This window comes from Budorcas taxicolor, chromosome 2 (genome assembly GCF_023091745.1).
Source record: "Budorcas taxicolor isolate Tak-1 chromosome 2, Takin1.1, whole genome shotgun sequence".
NCBI lineage: Eukaryota > Metazoa > Chordata > Mammalia > Artiodactyla > Bovidae > Budorcas > Budorcas taxicolor.
The window spans coordinates 112021645-112040980 of NC_068911.1; the positions used below are offsets into that span (position 1 = coordinate 112021645).

At 33.8% G+C, this 19336-nt stretch overlaps 1 protein-coding gene across 1 annotated transcript in view; it reads left to right on the top strand.

The window, feature by feature from the left end:
- The window catches only part of DPP10 (dipeptidyl peptidase like 10), a 760992-nt gene that overhangs the window by 713728 nt on the left and 27928 nt on the right, over positions 1-19336 (top strand). The window contains exons 18-19 of the mRNA XM_052656314.1: positions 6836-6934; positions 7042-7111. Coding sequence (XP_052512274.1) covers positions 6836-6934; positions 7042-7111 — 169 coding nt within the window. The remainder of the gene's footprint in view (positions 1-6835; positions 6935-7041; positions 7112-19336) is intronic.

The window sequence follows — 19336 nt, forward strand, 5'->3', positions numbered from 1 at the left end:
TAAACTCACCAGTTATCCAAAAATGCAAAGTAAAACACTACCAAATATTTTCTCTTAACGAATTAATAATATCAAAAAATTTACATTGTTAATGAGGCTCTTATAACTTGCTGGTAGAAATATAAATTACAGTAAATCTTTTGGAAAAAAATAGCCATAAGCATTAAATCTTTTGTATCTATTTACCCTATATTTCCTTTTTTATTGGTTTATACTGAGGAGATAATTCTAAATAGAGAAAATTATAGATATACTACTAATAATAGTGAAAAAAAACACAAATAATGAAAGGTGGGATTTGTAAATAAACTTTAATAGAGTATTAATTTGTGCTCTGATTATCTTTCATTAGTCTTTTCAGAGCCACTCTTAACTGTTTTTTCTCTCCCATGGTCTCTACCCAGAAGGATTTTGTTTTGATGACTTAAGTTCTGCAACTATTTACTGCCATTTGGATTCAGTTAATACAAATCCTATCGGTGACTGAAGAGAGGCAGAAAAGTGCCTTTGGAGTCTGTATTTCTCCAGCATTATCCCTGTGGAGTCACCCAGGCTGCTGTGACTCTTGGGTGAAAGTCACTGTGGGTCTTTCATGCAACCATCTCCCAGTAACTGCTCTCTCTCTATGACCTACACACCAAACCACTGTCATGAGCCCTGGGTTGTGATACTATCCCTTATGATCCCTGTGCCATTTTCCTATATTTGTAAATGGTCCTTTATTAAAATTTCATCAAATTGTTCTAATAAAGTTGCAACTAATTCCCCACTAGGATTAAAAATAAAAATATGTTTTTAAAAGTCAATTATTCAAAACTGTTTGTTATATTTCTAAATGATTGTGCAACTCAAATATTTATGCCTCTTTAAAAAAGTACTTAAAAATGTATATAAAAATTCTGGAAGACAACATTTGCAAGCAGTAAAAAGTCTTGCATTTATGTGGCAGCCTTTCAGGTGATTTTTTTGTTCTCTTTTCTTGAATACTCTCCTAATTTTCTACAACAAACATATATTACCTTTAAAATGAAAAAGGAACCCTTCATTAAAATGTTCAGGGACTTGGAAAATATATAAATATGCAACATTTTACTTAGTATTTCAAAAGTCCTTTGTCTTATATTTCTATGATTCTTTTCCTCTTTTATATTTTCATTTTTCCCCTTAATTATTCATTTATGCTTTATTTCTTTTACTTTAATTTACTTTTAGTCTCTTTCCTTTCTTTTTCTCTCTGCATTGTATATCTTTCTTCTCATCCCTCCTTATGCTTCCTTTCTACTTTCTTATCTCTCCCTCTTTTCCTTCTTTCCAATTTTCTGTTCTCACTTTATCCTCTTTTCTTCCTCAATCCCACAATTATATCCTGTCTTAATACTGTCTTCTCTTTATAAAGTTTCACAAAACTTTGTATGAAATATGTTTTCTGAATATATCATGAAAAAATTGTTTGCTTTTGAAAATGACTTTATTATCTTTTGTATTTTTTTTCCTTAAATAGAATTTTATTTCTCTATGACCATGGTTTGATTTTTTTCCCATAAGCAGATAAATATCCTTTGATTTAGAAGTAAAATTTTCAGCTACCTCTTATCTCATGTAATTTAATTTTTCCTGTTCATTTTTGGTAATAAAAAGAACCATGATAAATTATTCATATATTACACTCATATCAATACCTCTAACTCATTAAGTCAACTAGTCATTTTAATACAATAAACTATTTTTCACTTTAAAAATCTTTATCCAATAATATGACCTCTAGTTAAAGGTATAAAGGAAAAATTTAACAGTCTCTAAAAATTGCTGCTTATGTAGTTAACAAATATCAGATGATTTCTTTTGAATCTAAAATGAACACTTTTTGCTATGATTAGGTTTATTAAGTGCATTTTTATGACAGGTCTTAAACATTATAAGTACTGAATCCTTAACAAAAGTATATAAAGTTGAAATGTTCACATTTTAAATTTTATAATTGAGTGTTTGGAATAGATTCCTTGAAAATACACTGTTATTTAATAATCAGAAATTTCTTATATTAAGTTGATAGAAGAAATCTCTGCAATCAGCTAATTTCCCAAATTCGTATTATAGAAAATGATACTTATTTACAGGAGATGCGGTTTGATGTGTCTGAAATTCACACAGAATTCTCAGTCCAAAGCAAGAATCAGAAAATGTAATGCTTGTAATAGAATATAATAATTTTTCTGATAGAAGTGGGTACCTTTCCAAAAAAAGGTGGGGGGGGAATCAGTGGAAAGCATTTCTGGAAGAAAGAATGTGAATGCACAATCATGACACATGAAACACTTACACTTGCAAGATAAAAGTTGTTCAATGTGGCTGGAACAAACATTTAAGATAAAAACAAGAGATACAGGCTACAGGGCCGGCTGGAGCCAGATCATGAAAGCCTTATGTTTCATTCTAAGGAAATTGTATTTAACAACAAAGTATCAATGATAAGCCATTGGCAATCAAAAATAAATATTCTTACCAGCCACAGAGTACATGGAAGTAAACACGGCTTCTTAGCCAAAAGAAAGGGAAATAAACTAAAATAATTTTTTTTTTTTTAAAGCTGTGTAAAATACACGAAATAACGCTTTTCAAACGTGGGACAGTATTGATGATAGGGTCCTGATTCCTGAATGAAAGGAAACAAGTGAGATCAATGTGGCGATTGCCCTGGTTTTCTGGCCAGAATTATTTTCTGAAATCTAGTGTAATGAGGAAGAATGAAATAAGTGTGTGAGAGTACCTCAGAAACACAGTGGAGACAGAAATTGAACTCTGAAGGGTTGAAGCTTTTGGAATGTTGAGAGGATAGATAACACTGGAAGAGAATCCCTGGAGACAGAGAAAGAACACCAGGAATCTGCATAGCGCTGTGGGGGATCATCTGTTGCTGAAAATGCCTAGCTGAGTATACATAGGAAGATACTCTGAGCTTGGGGAAAGCCAGAACTCACACAGTGCTGAAGTATATTAAAGTTCCAACTAATCAGAACACTGGAATGTTTAGAAGAGATCCCAGAAGAGCCATGCCTTTTGTAGTATATCTTAACAAGTCATAGAACAAGAGTCATTCAAACTCACACTAAATAAAATATTTTTAAAAGCTTTTAAATAATTAAGCTGACCTCCAAGTAGCTTAAACATCTGCTATAACAAAGACTAACAATTTATTAAAGAACAGAACAATGTTTAGAACTCAACAATATAAATATCACAATGGTTAGAATGCAATAAAACATTACTGGTTATGTAAAAAAGCTAATAAATAGAACTAGCTAGAAAAAGAAAGCCAAAGAATTGAGACAGATGCAGATATGATGAAAATTATGGAATCCCCTGATGAGTACAATAAATGGGCAATTATAAAAATATTGAATGATATTAAGAAAAAATGAATGTAGTGAGAAAATAAATAGAATATATTTTAAGTATATGAAATTAAAACTTTACAGAAAAATATTGCAAGCAAATTAAATACTGCAGAAGAAAATATTAGTGAATTTGAAACATTATCTATAGAAACTTCAAGACAGAGAAAAATGATGTAAGAAATGAACAGAGCCTAAATAACTTAAGCTAATATCCATATCTATAATATTTTAAACTCAGAATGTAAAATATGTTTGATGAAATAACATCCAAATCCAAATCTGATGAAAAATATGAAATTTCTCAGCAAACCTCAAGCAAGATACAAAATTAAAAAGACATCCACACATTACATACATAGTAAGAAAGCCAAGAATGACTGCAGACATCTTATCAGAAAAAAGGAATGGGGAAAAATCTTTTGAATACCAATGGAAAGCAAAACAAAACAAAACCAACCTAGAATAACAAACTTTGAAAATATCCTTCAAAAGTAAAGCCAAAATAAAGAATCAAGAATAGAAACCAAGAATCTTTTGTCATCAAGCTTGCATCTTTAAATAACACAAAGATCAAAGAAGAATTTACTTATTAGAAAGATAATTGGAAAATATTTGAACCAAATGAAAATGAAAACACAACTAATCTAAATTTAGGGATACTTAAAGTGCCCTGTATAAGGAAGTGGCCACCCACTCCAGTTTTCTTGCCTGGAAAATACCGTGGACAGAGGAGCCTAGCAGGCAAGAGTCCATACAAGTCACAGAGTTGGACACAACTAAACAACAACAAAAACATCATGATTACAAACAGGTTTATGTCTCTAATTCTTATTTTATAAAAAAGGGAAATCTTTAAAATCAATCATCTAAGAGTCTGCCTTAAAAAACTAGAAAAAGAAGAGCAAAAGAATAGAAAGTAAGTTGAAGGAAGGAAATTATAAAGTCAGAGTGGAAATAAATGATATAGAAAATGAATTGACAGTAGACAAAAACATATAAAAACCAAAAGATTTCTTAGAAAGAATAAGTAAAATTGATAAAATTTTAGATAAAGCCATAAAAGGAAAAGTGCACTATCATTTTCATTAATGAAATGGATGATGTTAATAACAGCTTCTATAGACATTTGATGTAGATGATAGTAATGGGATGTTATAAGTAGTTTTAATGGTAGTAAATTTGACATCTTAGATAAAATGGGTAAATTTCTTAAAAGAAAAATTGATAACCACTCAAAGAAGAATATGTACAATATATAAATATCCCATTATCTATTAAAATTTTTAATTCACAGTTAGTACTCTTCCCATAGAGAAGGAAATGGCAACACTCCAATATTCTTACCTGGAGAATCCCATGGACAGAGAAGACTGGCAGGCTATACAGGCCATGGGGTCACAAGGGTTGGACACGACTGAGCAACTAAACCACCACTACCACTCTTCCTGAAAAGAAAATTCCAGTTCCAATATTTTCACTGGTACATTCTGAGCAATATTTAATAAACTAATACCAAGCTCACATAAACTCAGAAAATGTAAAACCAGCATTGACCAAGTTCCAAAGTCAGCATAGATATAACAAGGACAAAAAAATAAATTTTACTCAGAATATTGATGCAAAATTTCTTAACTAAATACAAGCAACACAAATCTAATAATTTATAAAAGGGTAATATATTATGACTATGGTGGTTTACCCGAAAAATCCATGACTGTTATAACATTTAATAATTAATGCAACTTACTATATTATTCTGTCAACAACTAAAATGATTTAGAAAAAAAATTATAATGAAAACAATAATAATAATCTAATAATATAACTGAAAAAGAAGAAGTAAATGATTTAACTTAATGATTGTTATCTACAAAAATACCACAATTGATATCATATTAATACTTGATGTTGAAGACAATGCATTTCTCCCAAGACTGGGTAAAAATAAAGAGTATTTGCTATCACTACCTCATTGTAACATTGTATTAGAAGACTTAATGAAATAAGGCAAGAAAAAGAAATATAGGTGAAAAACTTACCTTTATTTTCAGAAGATATACTTGTAAACAAAACAGAAATCAAATAAAAAATATGGAATCCACATATACTCATAATAATTTTAGAAATGATGAAGGGATTTATCATGATTATTATGAGTATAGGTTAATATATAAATGTCACTTATTTTATATACTATAAGGCAATGCAAAATGTAAAAATAGATCAAAATAACCATTTAAAATATTGTCAAGAACTATATACTATCCTATAATACATGTAATAAATGTATGTCAGCCTCCTAAAATGAAAGTAAACATTTCCAAAAGAAATTAAAAATTCAAATATGTATATATACACATATAGTTATTTATGGATTAAAGAGTTCACCATTTTATATATAAAATATCCCCAATAAGTCAATATATTTAACATATCAATCAAAATTCCAGCAAATTACTGATGCTTCTTTCACTCCATGTTTTGTCAATTTTTTGTCTCTTTCTTTTTTGGGTGTTTTATATTTTACGTTGTCTATCACTATATTGTCAAATATAGTTAATTAATCTTTTCTTCAGCAGTATCTAATATCCTATTAATCCCATCCAGTATTTTTAAGTTTTAGATTTTATAATTTTTATGTGCCTCAAATTTTTCACCTTTTTAGTTTTAGAATTTTAACTTCTTTCTTTTTAAACTGTTTTTTTTTCATACTTCTCCCTAATATCCTCAGTTTTTTTTTTAACTTAACTGAACACACAGAATTTAATTAAAATATGCTTTAATGTCATTGTCTATCCATTATACGCATCTGTGGCATTTCTGGGTTCTTTCTATTGAATGAAATTTGTACACATCGAGGGTGATGTTTTCCTAATTTTTGCATGCTTAGTAACTTTGTATTCAAATTCAGTCACAGTGAATTTAAGTTACTTATTGCTAGATAGTTCTGTATTATTTACAATATATCTTTAAGCAGAACAACAGAATGGTCAGATTTACATTTTGAAAATGTAAACACATTCCAAGTATAGGGCCACTGGAGACAATTTCACTAAAAAAAGCAGGCCCAGTTAGAAACTATTAGAGTAATCCAAGAGAAATTATGAGAAGTTAATGGGTGCCTAGGGCTTCCCTGATGGCTCAGATGGTAAGAAATCTGCCTCCAATGCAGGAGACTTGGGTTCAGTCCCTGGTTTGGGATGATCCCCTTAAGAAGGGAATGGCAACCCACTCCAGTATTCTTGCTTACAGAATTCCATGGATAGAGGAGTCTGGTGGGCTATAGTTCATGGGTTCCTAAAATGTCAAACACAAATGAGTGACTAATATTTTCACAATTAGTGCCTAGCACGGTGCCTATCAAATGGTAATGCTGGATAATTATTTGTGTTGCACTGATTCTTAATTTAATTATTTGCACTACCCTTTCTGATTTATAGAATATTTTATTTTGGAAAACAACTCTATGCTGAAGGAAGCTATCCTGAAAAAGAAGATAGTTAAGTCAGAAATTAAAATGCTTCATATTGATGACTATGGTAAAGTTTTGTGCATGCTTCATCATTCAAGAACAACTTTCTCTGTACCTTATAGTTTTACATGTAAATGACTCTCCATCTTTAATATTTTGCTCTTTCTCTAAAAGAACTTCCTTTACAGTTGTCCTTCCCAAAAGATTTTACGGACCGAAACCAGTATGCTCTTCTGTTAATAATGTAAGTATTTTATTTGTTTTTGGAATAAAGGAATCTAAAAAGTTTAGAATTTTTTTTCTTTTATGTCCCACATGCCAATATTCTGATTAGAAACCAACAGAAGAAATCCCATGTGTGTAGTTAAGCAGGGCAGCTGTCAGTTGTGTGAGTTCCTCAAGGACACCACCACTAAATAATATGGAAGTGTGTATAATTGTTTTTGCTTCTTACATCCCAAACTGAACTCAGTGTTACTCCTGAAAATAATGACTCATACATTTAGTTTATGGATGTCTGATTAGCAATTACTCAAGCTCTATCTTCCCTTTGTTTTTTTTTTCTTTTTTATTTTTACTTTACAATATTGTATTGGTTTTGCCATACATTGACATGAATCCGCCACATTTGTACATGTGTTCCCCCTCCTGAACCTCCCTCCCTCCTCCCTCCCCATCCCATCCCTCTGGGTCATCCCAGTGTACCAGCCCCGAGCACCCTGTATCATGCATCAAACCTGGACTCACGATTCATTTCACATATGATAATATACATGTTTCAGTGCCATTGTCCCATATCATCCCACCCTCTCCCACAGAGTCCAAAAGACTGTTCTATACATCTGCATCTCTTTTGCTGTCTCTCATACAGGGTTATCATTATCATCTTTCTAAATTCCATATATATGTGTTAATATACTGTATTGGTGTTTTTTCTTTCTGGCTTACTTCACTCTGTATAATAGGCTTCACCTTGGCTCAGACAGTAAAGTGTCTGCCTGCAATGCGGGAGACCCAGGTTTGATTCCTGGGTTGGGAAGATCCCCTGGAGAAGGTAATGGCAATCCACTCCAGCACTCTTGCCTGGAAAATCCCATGGACGGAGGAACCTGATAGGCTACAGCCCATGGAGTCACAAAGAGTCAGACACGACTGAGCGACTTCACTTCACTTCCACTTCATCCACCTCAATAGAACTGATTCAAATATTTTTGTTTTTTTTTCCTTAATAAATGATACTGGTCTATACTTTTTTTTTCTTTGTGATATATTTATCATATCAAAGTTATGCTAAATTTTAAAAGTCATTTAAAAACAAATGTGGTGAGAGCACTTAAAGTGAGATCTACTCCCTGAGCAAAATGTTAGGTATATAGTACAGTGTTGTTGACTATAGGCACAACATTGTACAACAGATCTCTAGAACTATTCCTCTTGCATGATTGAAACTCTGCTCATTAAACAGCTACTCCCCATTCCTCCCTCCCCTCTATCCCCATCCTGCTCTCAGCTTCTATGAATCTATTTTAGATGCCTCACTCAAGTGGAATCATGCAATATTTGCCCCCTTCTGTGATCAGTTATTTTAGTTAGCATAAAGGTACATCCGTGTTTTCACATCTAAGCCTTTTACTTTTTATCAGCTCTTTTGCAACATTGAGGAAGCATTTATTTCCACTGCCAAAACAATCAGTTAAGTTTGAATCATTCTTATCAGTTTTCCTTCTTGGATTTAAGACCAGCAGGAAGCCCTTCCCATCCTTAGAAAAACCTGACTCAGGTTTTTCCAATCTGGAATTGACTATGGAATTGAAGTCATCCATACTTTCTGTGAGAGCACATTGTGACTACATAGTATTGGGCACAGAGGCCTCTAACACCTATTGGTTAACCAACTTGATATTGATATAGAATTGTTTTCCTGAGCGTAATTATTAATAGTTATTTTCCTTATTGAGAACCCAGCTAACACTGCTTTGACAGCACTTAAAAAAGAGTAGAAATGAAAATAACCTTACTTGTTATGACTACTGAATGTGGACAATAAGTCTATGTAATCAAACTGTCTGAGTTCAAATTCCAGTTTTGTCATTCATTAACAGTGTTTCCTTGAAAAAGTTGCTTAACCTTATTTAAGGCTCAGTTTATCCAAATATAAAATGAGAGTTATAGTTTATCTTATGTTTTAAGGCTGCTTTTTAGATTAAATGAAATAACATATAAAGTATCTACTACAGATGACTTTTATAACTATTGTGATTATAATTCATTATTTTTATGCAGATTGCATTAATTTAGATATTTTGATACATATAAACAATTTATCATTTCATTTTAATAAGTCAGATAATACAGAAAATGCAATAGTTAATGGTTTTACTTCCTTTATTGTTTATTCCTAACTCTAATACCATAACCTAACTTTCTCCTTTGTCATTTATGGCCAGAGGCCCTGAAAGTTCTTGGCATCTTCCTAAAGAAGTTGTTATTTGCTCTTATGTTAACTCCTTCTTCTGTAACTTCTCTTTCATTTAGTTCTTTTTAATTTTCTCTTTTTTTTTATTGAAGTATAGTTGATTTACATTTCATGTATACAGCAAAGCTTTATGTATGTTCTTTTTCAGGTTCTTTTCCATTAGGGATTATTAGAAGATATTTACTATAGTTCCCTATGTTCCTTGTTGCTTATCTATTTTATATACAGTAGTGTGTATATGTTAATCCTAAACTCTTAATCTATGCTTCTTCCCAACCCTTTCCTCTTTGGTAACTATAAATTTGTTTTCTGTGAGGCTATTTCTCTTTTGTAAATAAAATCATTTGTATCATTTTTTTTAAAGATTCCACGTATAAGTGACATCATATGACATTTGTCTTTCTCTGGCTTACTTCATTTAGTATGATAATCTCTACTTGCATTCATGCTGCTACAAATGGCATTATTTCATTCCTTTCTGTGGCTGAATATTCAGTTCTTATTTGAAGTATATGTGTGATTTATTAGGGAAAATATCTCAGGCATTAAAATGAGAACAAAATGGAAAAAAAATTCTCACCCTCATCTTCTGTTTCATTATACCTCCTTTTGGGAAAAGAAATTATTCTTTTTATTCACTGAGAAATGAGGCTTCTCAGGGGAAAAAACCCTAGTAGGCATCTTTCCTTGAAGCTTGACTTAACATATGCAGGGGGACATATTGACAGTTCTTCCCATTGGTATATCCTCTGGTTCCAAAGTATAACAACACTTTGGGGGAAAATGTAGACAAGAGTTCTAATTCCCTTTGTAGCTTTGAGTCAAAGAATACAGCTAGCTTGTCCTACCATCAGATTTGCGCTTTGGTCTGAGATTTTTAGTTCATGAGAGGAATATGAAGAATAACGCAAGACTCAACTCTCTTATTAAAAAGCTTCAAGTCTTTTTTAGAGGCAGGAGAGTAAAGATAGTGGTTTAGAAATAAGATAGCCTTAGTTTCTAATCTGAGTTCAAAGATTTACCAGTATATCGTTTAATTTTTTAAGCTTTGGTTTCCTTATAAATAAATTGAAGACAATAACATGGAATAATTTATATAAACATGTCACCATAGTGTTTGAAAGAGCATAAATATTTGCATTTAGTGTTTAATAAATTTTAACCATAAATATAATTATTATTAGTAGTAATAGTCATTTTAATATTTAAAAGTATCAATATAGACATTTAATACTATATTTTAGCATCCATAAAATTATTTAATAGACATTATTAAAGCAGATAAGATAGTTAGGCCTGTAGAATTTACTTTGCTACTATTTTTGTTAATGAAGAAAATAAAAATGAGTATTAATTCATTATTTTTCATTTGTTTTCATATGCTGACTACACTAAATATTAATTTACTTTATCCAGACTCCTTGATTTTCAGAGGTAAATTCTCAGAAATTCCACAGAATATGACTTACAAAGCCCAACTGAGGAGTTTTTTATTTTATATTTAAAAAATGATCTATTGCTTTGAGCTACATGATCATTCCTAAAATATTTAAATTTGGAAATCCATATAGGTCAGAATGGTTTTAAGTGTTTTTAAGTGTTATTAGATAAAGTGTTGGAGAGAAGGAAATGGCAACCCACTCCAGTATTCTTGCCTAGAGAATCCTGTGGACAGAAGAGCCTGGTGGCTGCCGTCTATTGGGTTGCAGAGTCGTACACGACTGAAGCAACTTAGCAGCAGCAGATAAAGTGTCTTTTAAGTGTTAGGTTGTTTATAATATATAAATTTATATAAATACATATGACTAAATTATATATTTATATAAATATAATATATAAAACATATAAAATATAATCTAAAATTAGATTGTTTATAATATAAGGTCATTTGTTCCCCTTAAGATTAAGCCTGTGTTCAGTGATAAGTAAACTCCCCACTCAAAAAAAGAAAATAATAATAATTTTTTTCCTTAAGTGGGAAATTTGACAGTCAAGAATAATAAAACAAGTAACTATTACTTAAATGAAGCTAAGAAATGATTTAGTGATTTTGGTATCACTACTTTATTGCTATTCTGTGCAATGCATCTATTACCTGACAGACCCTGAATCACTTCCTCATCCATAGAGATGCATTTACATCCAGGAAATTCTATAATGAATGCATAATTGGAGACCAGCTGCAGCAATCTGAAGAGGTGAAGGAAAATTGGCCTTGAAGGAAGTAGCCTCTAGCCATTTGCAATGCTCTTTCTGCTAAGTCTTCATTATGGAACCTCAGAAGAAATGATCCTCTGATGACCTCTCTGTAGCCATATTTTCTGAAACTCAAACCTAATTTCATGATATTGAAAGTACAGGTGAATCAATGGCAACTGAATATTTTACCGTAATAGAAAATCTAAGAAGCATAGCCTTGACAAATGTTTCTCAGTAGCCTCTGTGTGGTCATGACCCTCTTTTCATTTCCTACTTCCCTATTGTCCTTCTGGATGCGTAAATGTCTTTCTCTAGTTTTTCTCTGTTGTGTTATAATGAGTACTTAAGAACCCACTAGTCTGTATTCATATTTATACCTATTCTATTTCCATCTAGTCTATAGTATATATGCTGTATTCATCCATATCCATTTCAGCATATATTGCTTTGAATTATTATTTCTTAGTGTGTGAAAGTGTTATTCAGTCAGTCATGTCTGACTCTTTGCAACCCCGTGGGGGTGTAGCCACAACACTCCTCTATCCATGGAATTCTCTAGGCGAGGATATTGGAGTGAGCAGCCATTCCCTGTTCCAGTGGTCTTCCAAACCCAGGGATTAAAACAAGGCCTCTGCCTTGCAGGCAGATTCTCTACTGTCTGAACCACCTTCTGTTATTCTTATTCTAATCCTGTATGTGTAATTTAGTACAATATACATTTACTATGTTGCTTTTATGTGCAAGAAGCTGTGCTAATGGTTGAGAGGGGAAAAAAAAGGTTACAAGCACATTGAAATCTGTAATCATCTTTTAAGATCTTATCTCCACAATACCTAGCACACATAAAGGAACCTTATGAAAACTTACTGACTAAACTGTAATTATTTTAATAGTCCAAGGCTGAATATTACAGCTAAAGATGTTAAAGATGTTTATTTGATAAATAAATGAATATGAATGTAAACAGAGAAGGCAATGGCACCCTACTCCAGTACTCTTACCTGGAAAATCCCATGGATGGAGGAGCCTGGTAGGCTGCAGTCCATGGGATCGCAAAGAGTTGGACACGACTGAATGACTTCACTTTCATGCTTTGGAGAAGGAAATGGTAACCCACTCCAGTGTTCTTGCCTGGAAAATCCCAGGAATGGGGGAGCCTGGTGGGCTGCCATCTATGGGGTCACACAGAGTCGGACACGACTGAAGCAACTTAGCAGCAGCAGTAGCAGTAGCATGAATGTAAAGGCCTACAGCCTGGGAAGAAGCAGTGTAAACAGATGTACTATTTTATTAGAGAACATTTTTTTTTTTCTTTGTTTGCTGTGTTCCTGAAGACAAGTATAGCAAGCTAAGGAGTTTCATTCAGTACCAAGAAATCATCATGTCTTCCTATTTTATTTTTTTTAATATATATAATTGTTTTTTGTTAACTTGCAATGGGTTTATTGTGATTATTTTTATTTATGTCTTCCCATTTTCTACTTTTTCCTGTTCAGCTTATCCATGCCACCCTTGATAAAGGTCTAATGCAGGGAGACAGTGACTATTCAACAAATTACATTGATTTCCAGAATGCAACATACTCTCTCATGCTTTTATGACTTAGTTCCATCTCACTGAATCAATCTTCCTTGAAATTATAATGAATTCTTGTTCATCTATCATCTTATCTTCCTGGAGCTTTCTTTCACCATGTTCATCAGCCCATCTAACAATCTCGAGTCTATGCCTCCTCCTACAGTGACAGCCTTCTGTTCAAAGTCTTCACATATATCTTAAACAATGTTGATCCAGCAGTTACTTTTTCAACTCACCCTAATTTTATGAGGATATTTTTAACATACTATTTAGGGAATTTCTGACTCCCATTAGATTTTTGCACCAATGTTTCTGAAGGAAAATCCACAATCTAGAAGTGAATATTCAGATAAATAATTTGTAGAATGAAATTATTATATCATGAAATATTAAGAAGAGAGGTAGGTATGTTGATTTTTTATTTCACATATTCTGTATATTAAATGATGCCTTACTTATTTGTGTATTCCTCCTAGCAACTAGTTTTTGCAGTCACTGCTCAAGCATGCATTGAGTGAGTAGATAGATAATGTCCAGAAACCAGATGAACATGGTTATTACCCCATTGCCCCACTGTGTCATTTTAATTTGAGAGTACTACCCATTTTTATCTAGCATTTTTATCATTTAATCAATGTTATTCATATCAGAGTCCTGCAACTTTGTCATCTTAATGGAACTGAGTTTTTTGTCAGCTCTTTTGTATAGTTAATCTCTTAAAAAGCAGGATATAATTAACTGACACATTGGATAATCCAGCTGCTCATCTCCAGTAGTCAAGATGACATCACTACTTTTTTCATGCACACATTTTCCTTTCAATAAACAATACTGATATTGTTTAAAATCTTGAATACCAGAGATGCCTTGTTTTGAGTTTTGAACCTATGGGATCATCCAAGAGCCCACAGTCTTCTTCAAGTCCCACACCAGGAAGATGGTATATCTGAATGAGTCAATTCTAATCTGCCACCCTGCTCTCTACCTATACTTCCTTTTCTGTGATTAAGTGCTATATCATCTCCTAGTTTTTATTCCACTCTGATGCTGGTATGAATTTTCTGAGATCCATATCTGAAAATGTGGCTCTCCTGGGTAAAATACTCTCACTATTATTCTCCAGTTGATTTAAAGTTCATATTTCCTGACACAGCATACAAAAAAATCTTCACCTGATTTCCACTTAACTCTTCCTGTCATTCTGACTCCATCCACCCTCTAAAGAGAGATTCACTGCTCTAGATATTTTTGAAAACTGTTTTATTATGGGAAATACTAGCTTCTCAATCATTTCTCTGTATCTTTTCCCACAATCTTCCAGTACCTTTAGTTTCCTTTTCCAACTGGGAAAGTTCTATTAATATTTCAAGCAATACTTTTATATAATTCTATGTACACCTCTGTTGTAACATGAAACCACACTAGGTTACTATGTTTGCTTTGCTGTCTCTTCTTTTAAACTATAAACTCATTCATGATAACAGCTCTTTTTGTATTGTCTTGCCTTAACACGGTGTTTGTAACATTTATGTTCATAAGATATTGATTGAATGAATGAGTATATGAATGAAGGAACACATGAATTAGAATAAACAAAGAAATTAATCAACTCTAAAGTTAATCATCAGGAACGACTGTGTCATAGTAGAGAAAAAGAAAAAAAATGATCTGAGAGTTTATAATGTGTTACAATTAGACTTTTGGTTACGTAAATTTCTCTGCAGTTTTAGTTTCCCTCTCAGAAAAACATGAGGTGAGCTTCTCATTTCCCTTACAATCTTTCTGCATAAAGCTAAATAATTGGTTTCTGTACTATCTTTTCACTGTTTCTCTTTTGACTATTGAGATTATCTTCTTAAAGTAATAGGATTTAATAATAGCTAATATTTATTGCTTATTGTACAAGGGACATCATGCTAAGGATGTATAAATACCATCTTTAATCCTTATAGAAACCAAATGAGATAAATATAATTGTCCTCAGTTTAACACAAGGAAATCATGAATTTATATAATATACAAATCCAAGATCATGAACAGGACAAAATTAGGGTTTGAACTCAAGGTGTTTTTAATTTTCTTTTCAGACGAGAAAGCTCTGCTTTGTCTATTACATAATAGTCTACCTGATATCCTATTATATGATAATTATCACTGGAAGATTATCAAAAATGCTGTCCAGAATCAACAGAGACTTCCCTAAAACCAAAATCATATGACCTTTTGTTCCTTCCACTTAACAGTTTATAATAACCTCTGGAATGTAATATTTTCCACCTGTACCATGTTAATAGTTTAGTGTAAAGTAAAAATTCCAAAAATCTTGAGTAAGTTCCTAGAAGGGCCACATGAAAGATCAAATACTCAGTCCACATTATTTCATATAATTCCAAATTTTGATCAAAGAATTCACTTTATGGCACTTCTTTCATCTCTTTATTTATTATGTGGCTTCATAGACTTTTGAGCGGATGAGATTGTTAGAAGTAAGCTTGTTTCACTTCCCAAGAAAAAGACATATATTTCAAAATTTCTATAACATTATTTAAATATGCACTTGTTCATGCCAAATACATACCTATTTCGATAGCACATTTACTGAAAGTATTTGGACAAGAAAGGTAGCTAGTACTTGTACTTGTCTCAAAAAGTCATTATTACTGCTTTGCTGTGTAGTGAAGTTGCTCAGTTGTGTCCGACACTTTGCGACCCCATGGACTGTAGCCTATCAGGCTCCTCCATCCATGGGATTTTCCAGGCAAGAGTGCTAGAGTGCTAGAGTGGATTGCCATTTCCATCTCCAGGGGATCTTCCCAACTCAGGAATCGAACCCGGGTCTCCTGCATTGCAGGCAGACGCTTTACTGTGTAAGGAGAGTCAAATTTTAAGTTACTGCTTTTCTTCATTCTTGTTCATGTCCCTCATTTAAGTGGATGTAAAATGTACTCACATTATAATACCCATGAAATAATTAAGAGAAGTCAGGGGCATTTAATCCTGATAATGGAAATGGAGAAGGTGGTCATTGCTTTTTGTATTATTCTTGAACAGTTTAGACCTTGTTCCTCACAATCTTTGGATAATATGTTGTAATGTCAATATTAAATTCTAGAGTCAGTCAGTTAGTTTTCTCAGTCACGTCTGAATTGTTGCGACCCCATTTCTGCAGCATGCCAGGCCTCCCTATCCATCACCAACTGCTGGAGTTTACTCAAACTCATGTCCATTGAGTCGGTGATGTCATCCAGCCATCTCATCCTCTGTTGTCCCCTTCTCCTGCCTTCAATCTTTCCCACCATCAGATGAGTCAGCTCTTCGCATCAGATGGCCAAAGCATTGGAGTTTCAGCTTCAACATCAGTCCTTCCAACAAATATTCAGGACTGATTTCTTTTAGGATGGACTCATTGGATCTTCTTGCAGTCAGGGGACTCTCAAGAGTCTTCTCCAGTACCACAGTTCAAAAGTATCAATTCTTCAGTGCTCAGCTTTCTTTACAGTCCAACTCTCACATACATACATGACTACTGGAAAAACCAAAGCTTTAACTAGATGGACCTTTGTTGGCAAAGTAATGTCTCTCCTTTTTAATATGCTCTCTAGGTTGGTCCTAACTTTTCTTCCAAGGAGTAAGCGTCTTTTAATATCATGGCTGCAGTCAGAATCTGCAGTGATTTTGGAGCCCCCCAAAATAAAGTCTACCACTGTCTCCACTGGTTCCACATCTATTTTCTAGGAACTATTGGGACCAGATGCCGTGGTCTTAGTTTTCTGAATGTTGAGCTTTAAGCCAACTTTTTCACTCTCCTCTTTCACTTTCATCAAGAGGCTCTTTAGTTTGTCTTCACTTTCTACCATGAGGGTGGTGTCATCTAGATATCTGAATTTATTGATATTTCTCCCAGCAATATACTCACCACCAGAAACACAGGCTTTGAAACTGTAAGATGGAGTCTGGTCAGATGCATAAATAAACTTGTCCATATCAAATACCTGGAGTAACAGGCAAATTTGGCCTCTGAGCAGAGAATGAAGCAGGGGAAAGGCTAATAGAGTTTTGCCAAGAGAACACACTGGTCATAGAAACACCATCTTCCAACAACACAAGAGAAGACTCGACACATGGACCTCACCAGATGATCAATACTGAAATCAAATCGATTATATTCTTGGCAGCCAAAAATGGAAAAGCTCTATACAGTCTGCAAAAACAAAATTGGGAGCTGACTGTGGCTCAGATCATGAACTCCTTATTGCCAAATTCAGACTTAAATTGAAGAAAGTAGGGAAAACCACTAGACCATTCAGATATGACCTAAATCAAATTCCTAACAATTATACAGTGGAAGTGAGAGCGAGATTTAAGGGACTAGATCTGATAGACAGAGTGCCTGATGAACTATGGCTGGAGGTTCTTGAAATTGTACAGGAGACAGGGATCAATACCATCCCCAAGGAAAAGAAATGCAAAAAAGCAAATGGCTCTCTGAGGAGGCCTTACAAATAGCTGTGAAAAGAAGAGAAGCGATCTCTTCAAGAAAATTAAAGATACCAAGGGAATATTTCATGCAAAAATGGGCTCAATAAAGGACAGAAATGGTATGAAACTAACAAGAGTAAAAGATACTAAGAAGTCGCAAGAATATACAGAAAGTTAAAGTGAAAGTGAAGTCGTTCAGTTGTGTCCCACTCTTTGCAACCCCATGGACACCAGGCTCCTCCGTCCATGGGATTTTCTAGGCAAGAGTACTGGAGTGGGTTGCTATATCCTTCTCCAGGGACTTCCTGACCCAGGGATCAAACCCAGGTCTCCCACACTGTAGACAGACACTTTATCGTCTGAGCTGGGAAGTCTAAGGAACTGTACAAAAAAGATCTTCACGGCCCAGATAATCACGATGGTGTGATCACTTACCTAGAGCCAGACATTCTGGAAAGGGAAGTCAAGTGGGCCTTAGGAAGAATAACTATGAACAAACCTAGTGGAGGTGATGGAATTCCAGTTGAGCTATTTCAAATCCTAAAAGATGATGTTGAGAAAGTGCTGCATTCAGTATGCCCACACATTTGGAAAACTCAGCAGTGGCCACAGGACTGGAAAAAGTAAGTTTTCATTCCAATCCCAAAGAAAGGCAATGCCAAAGAATGCTCAAATTACTGCACAATTGCACTCATCTCACATGCTAGTAGAATGATGCTCAAAATTCTCTAAACCAGGCTTCAACAATACATGAACTATGAAATTCCAGATGTTAAAGCTGATTTTAGAAAAGGCAGAGGAACCAGAAATCAAATTGCCAACATCTGCTGTATCATCGAAAAAGCAAAAGAGTTCCAGAAAAACATCTGTTTCTGTTTTATGACTATGCCAAAGCCTTTGACTGTGTGGATTACAATAAACTCTGTGGAATTTGAAAGAGATGGGACTACCAGACCACCTGACCTGCTTCTTGAGAAATCTGTATGCAGGTCAAGAAGCAACATTTAGAACTGGTCATGGAACAGCAGACTGGTTCGAAATAGGAAAGGTGTATGTCAAGGCTGTGTATTGTCACCCTGCTTATTTAACTTATATGCAGAGTACATCATGAGAAACGCTGGGCTGGATGAAGCACAAGCTGGAATCAAGATTACTGGGAGAAATATCAATAACCTCAGTTATGCAGATGACACCACCCTTATGGCAGAAAATGAAGAAGAACTAAAAAGCCTCTTGATGAAAGTGAGAGAAGAGAGTGAAAAAGTTAGCTTAAAGCTCAGCATTCAGAAAACTAAGACCATGGCATTTGGTCCCATCACTTCAAGGCAAATAAATAGAGAAACAGTGGAAACAGTGGTAGACTTCATTTTTGGGGGCTCCAAAATCACTGCTGATCATGATTGCAGCCATGATATTAAAAGATGCTTACTCCTTGGAAGAAAAGCTATGACCAACTTAGACAGCATATTAAAAAGCAGAGACATTACTTTGCCAACAAAGGTCTGTCTAGTCAGGGCAATGGTTTTTCCAGTAGTCATGTATGGATGTGAGTGTTGGACTATAAGGAAAGCTGAGCACTGAAGAATTGATACTTTTGAACTGTGGTGTTGGAAGACTCTTGAGAGTCCTTTGGACTGTAAGGAGATCCAGCCAGTCCATCCTATAGGATATCAGTCCTGAATATTCATTCGAAGAACTGTTGCTGAAACTGAAACTCCAACACTTTGGCTACTTGAT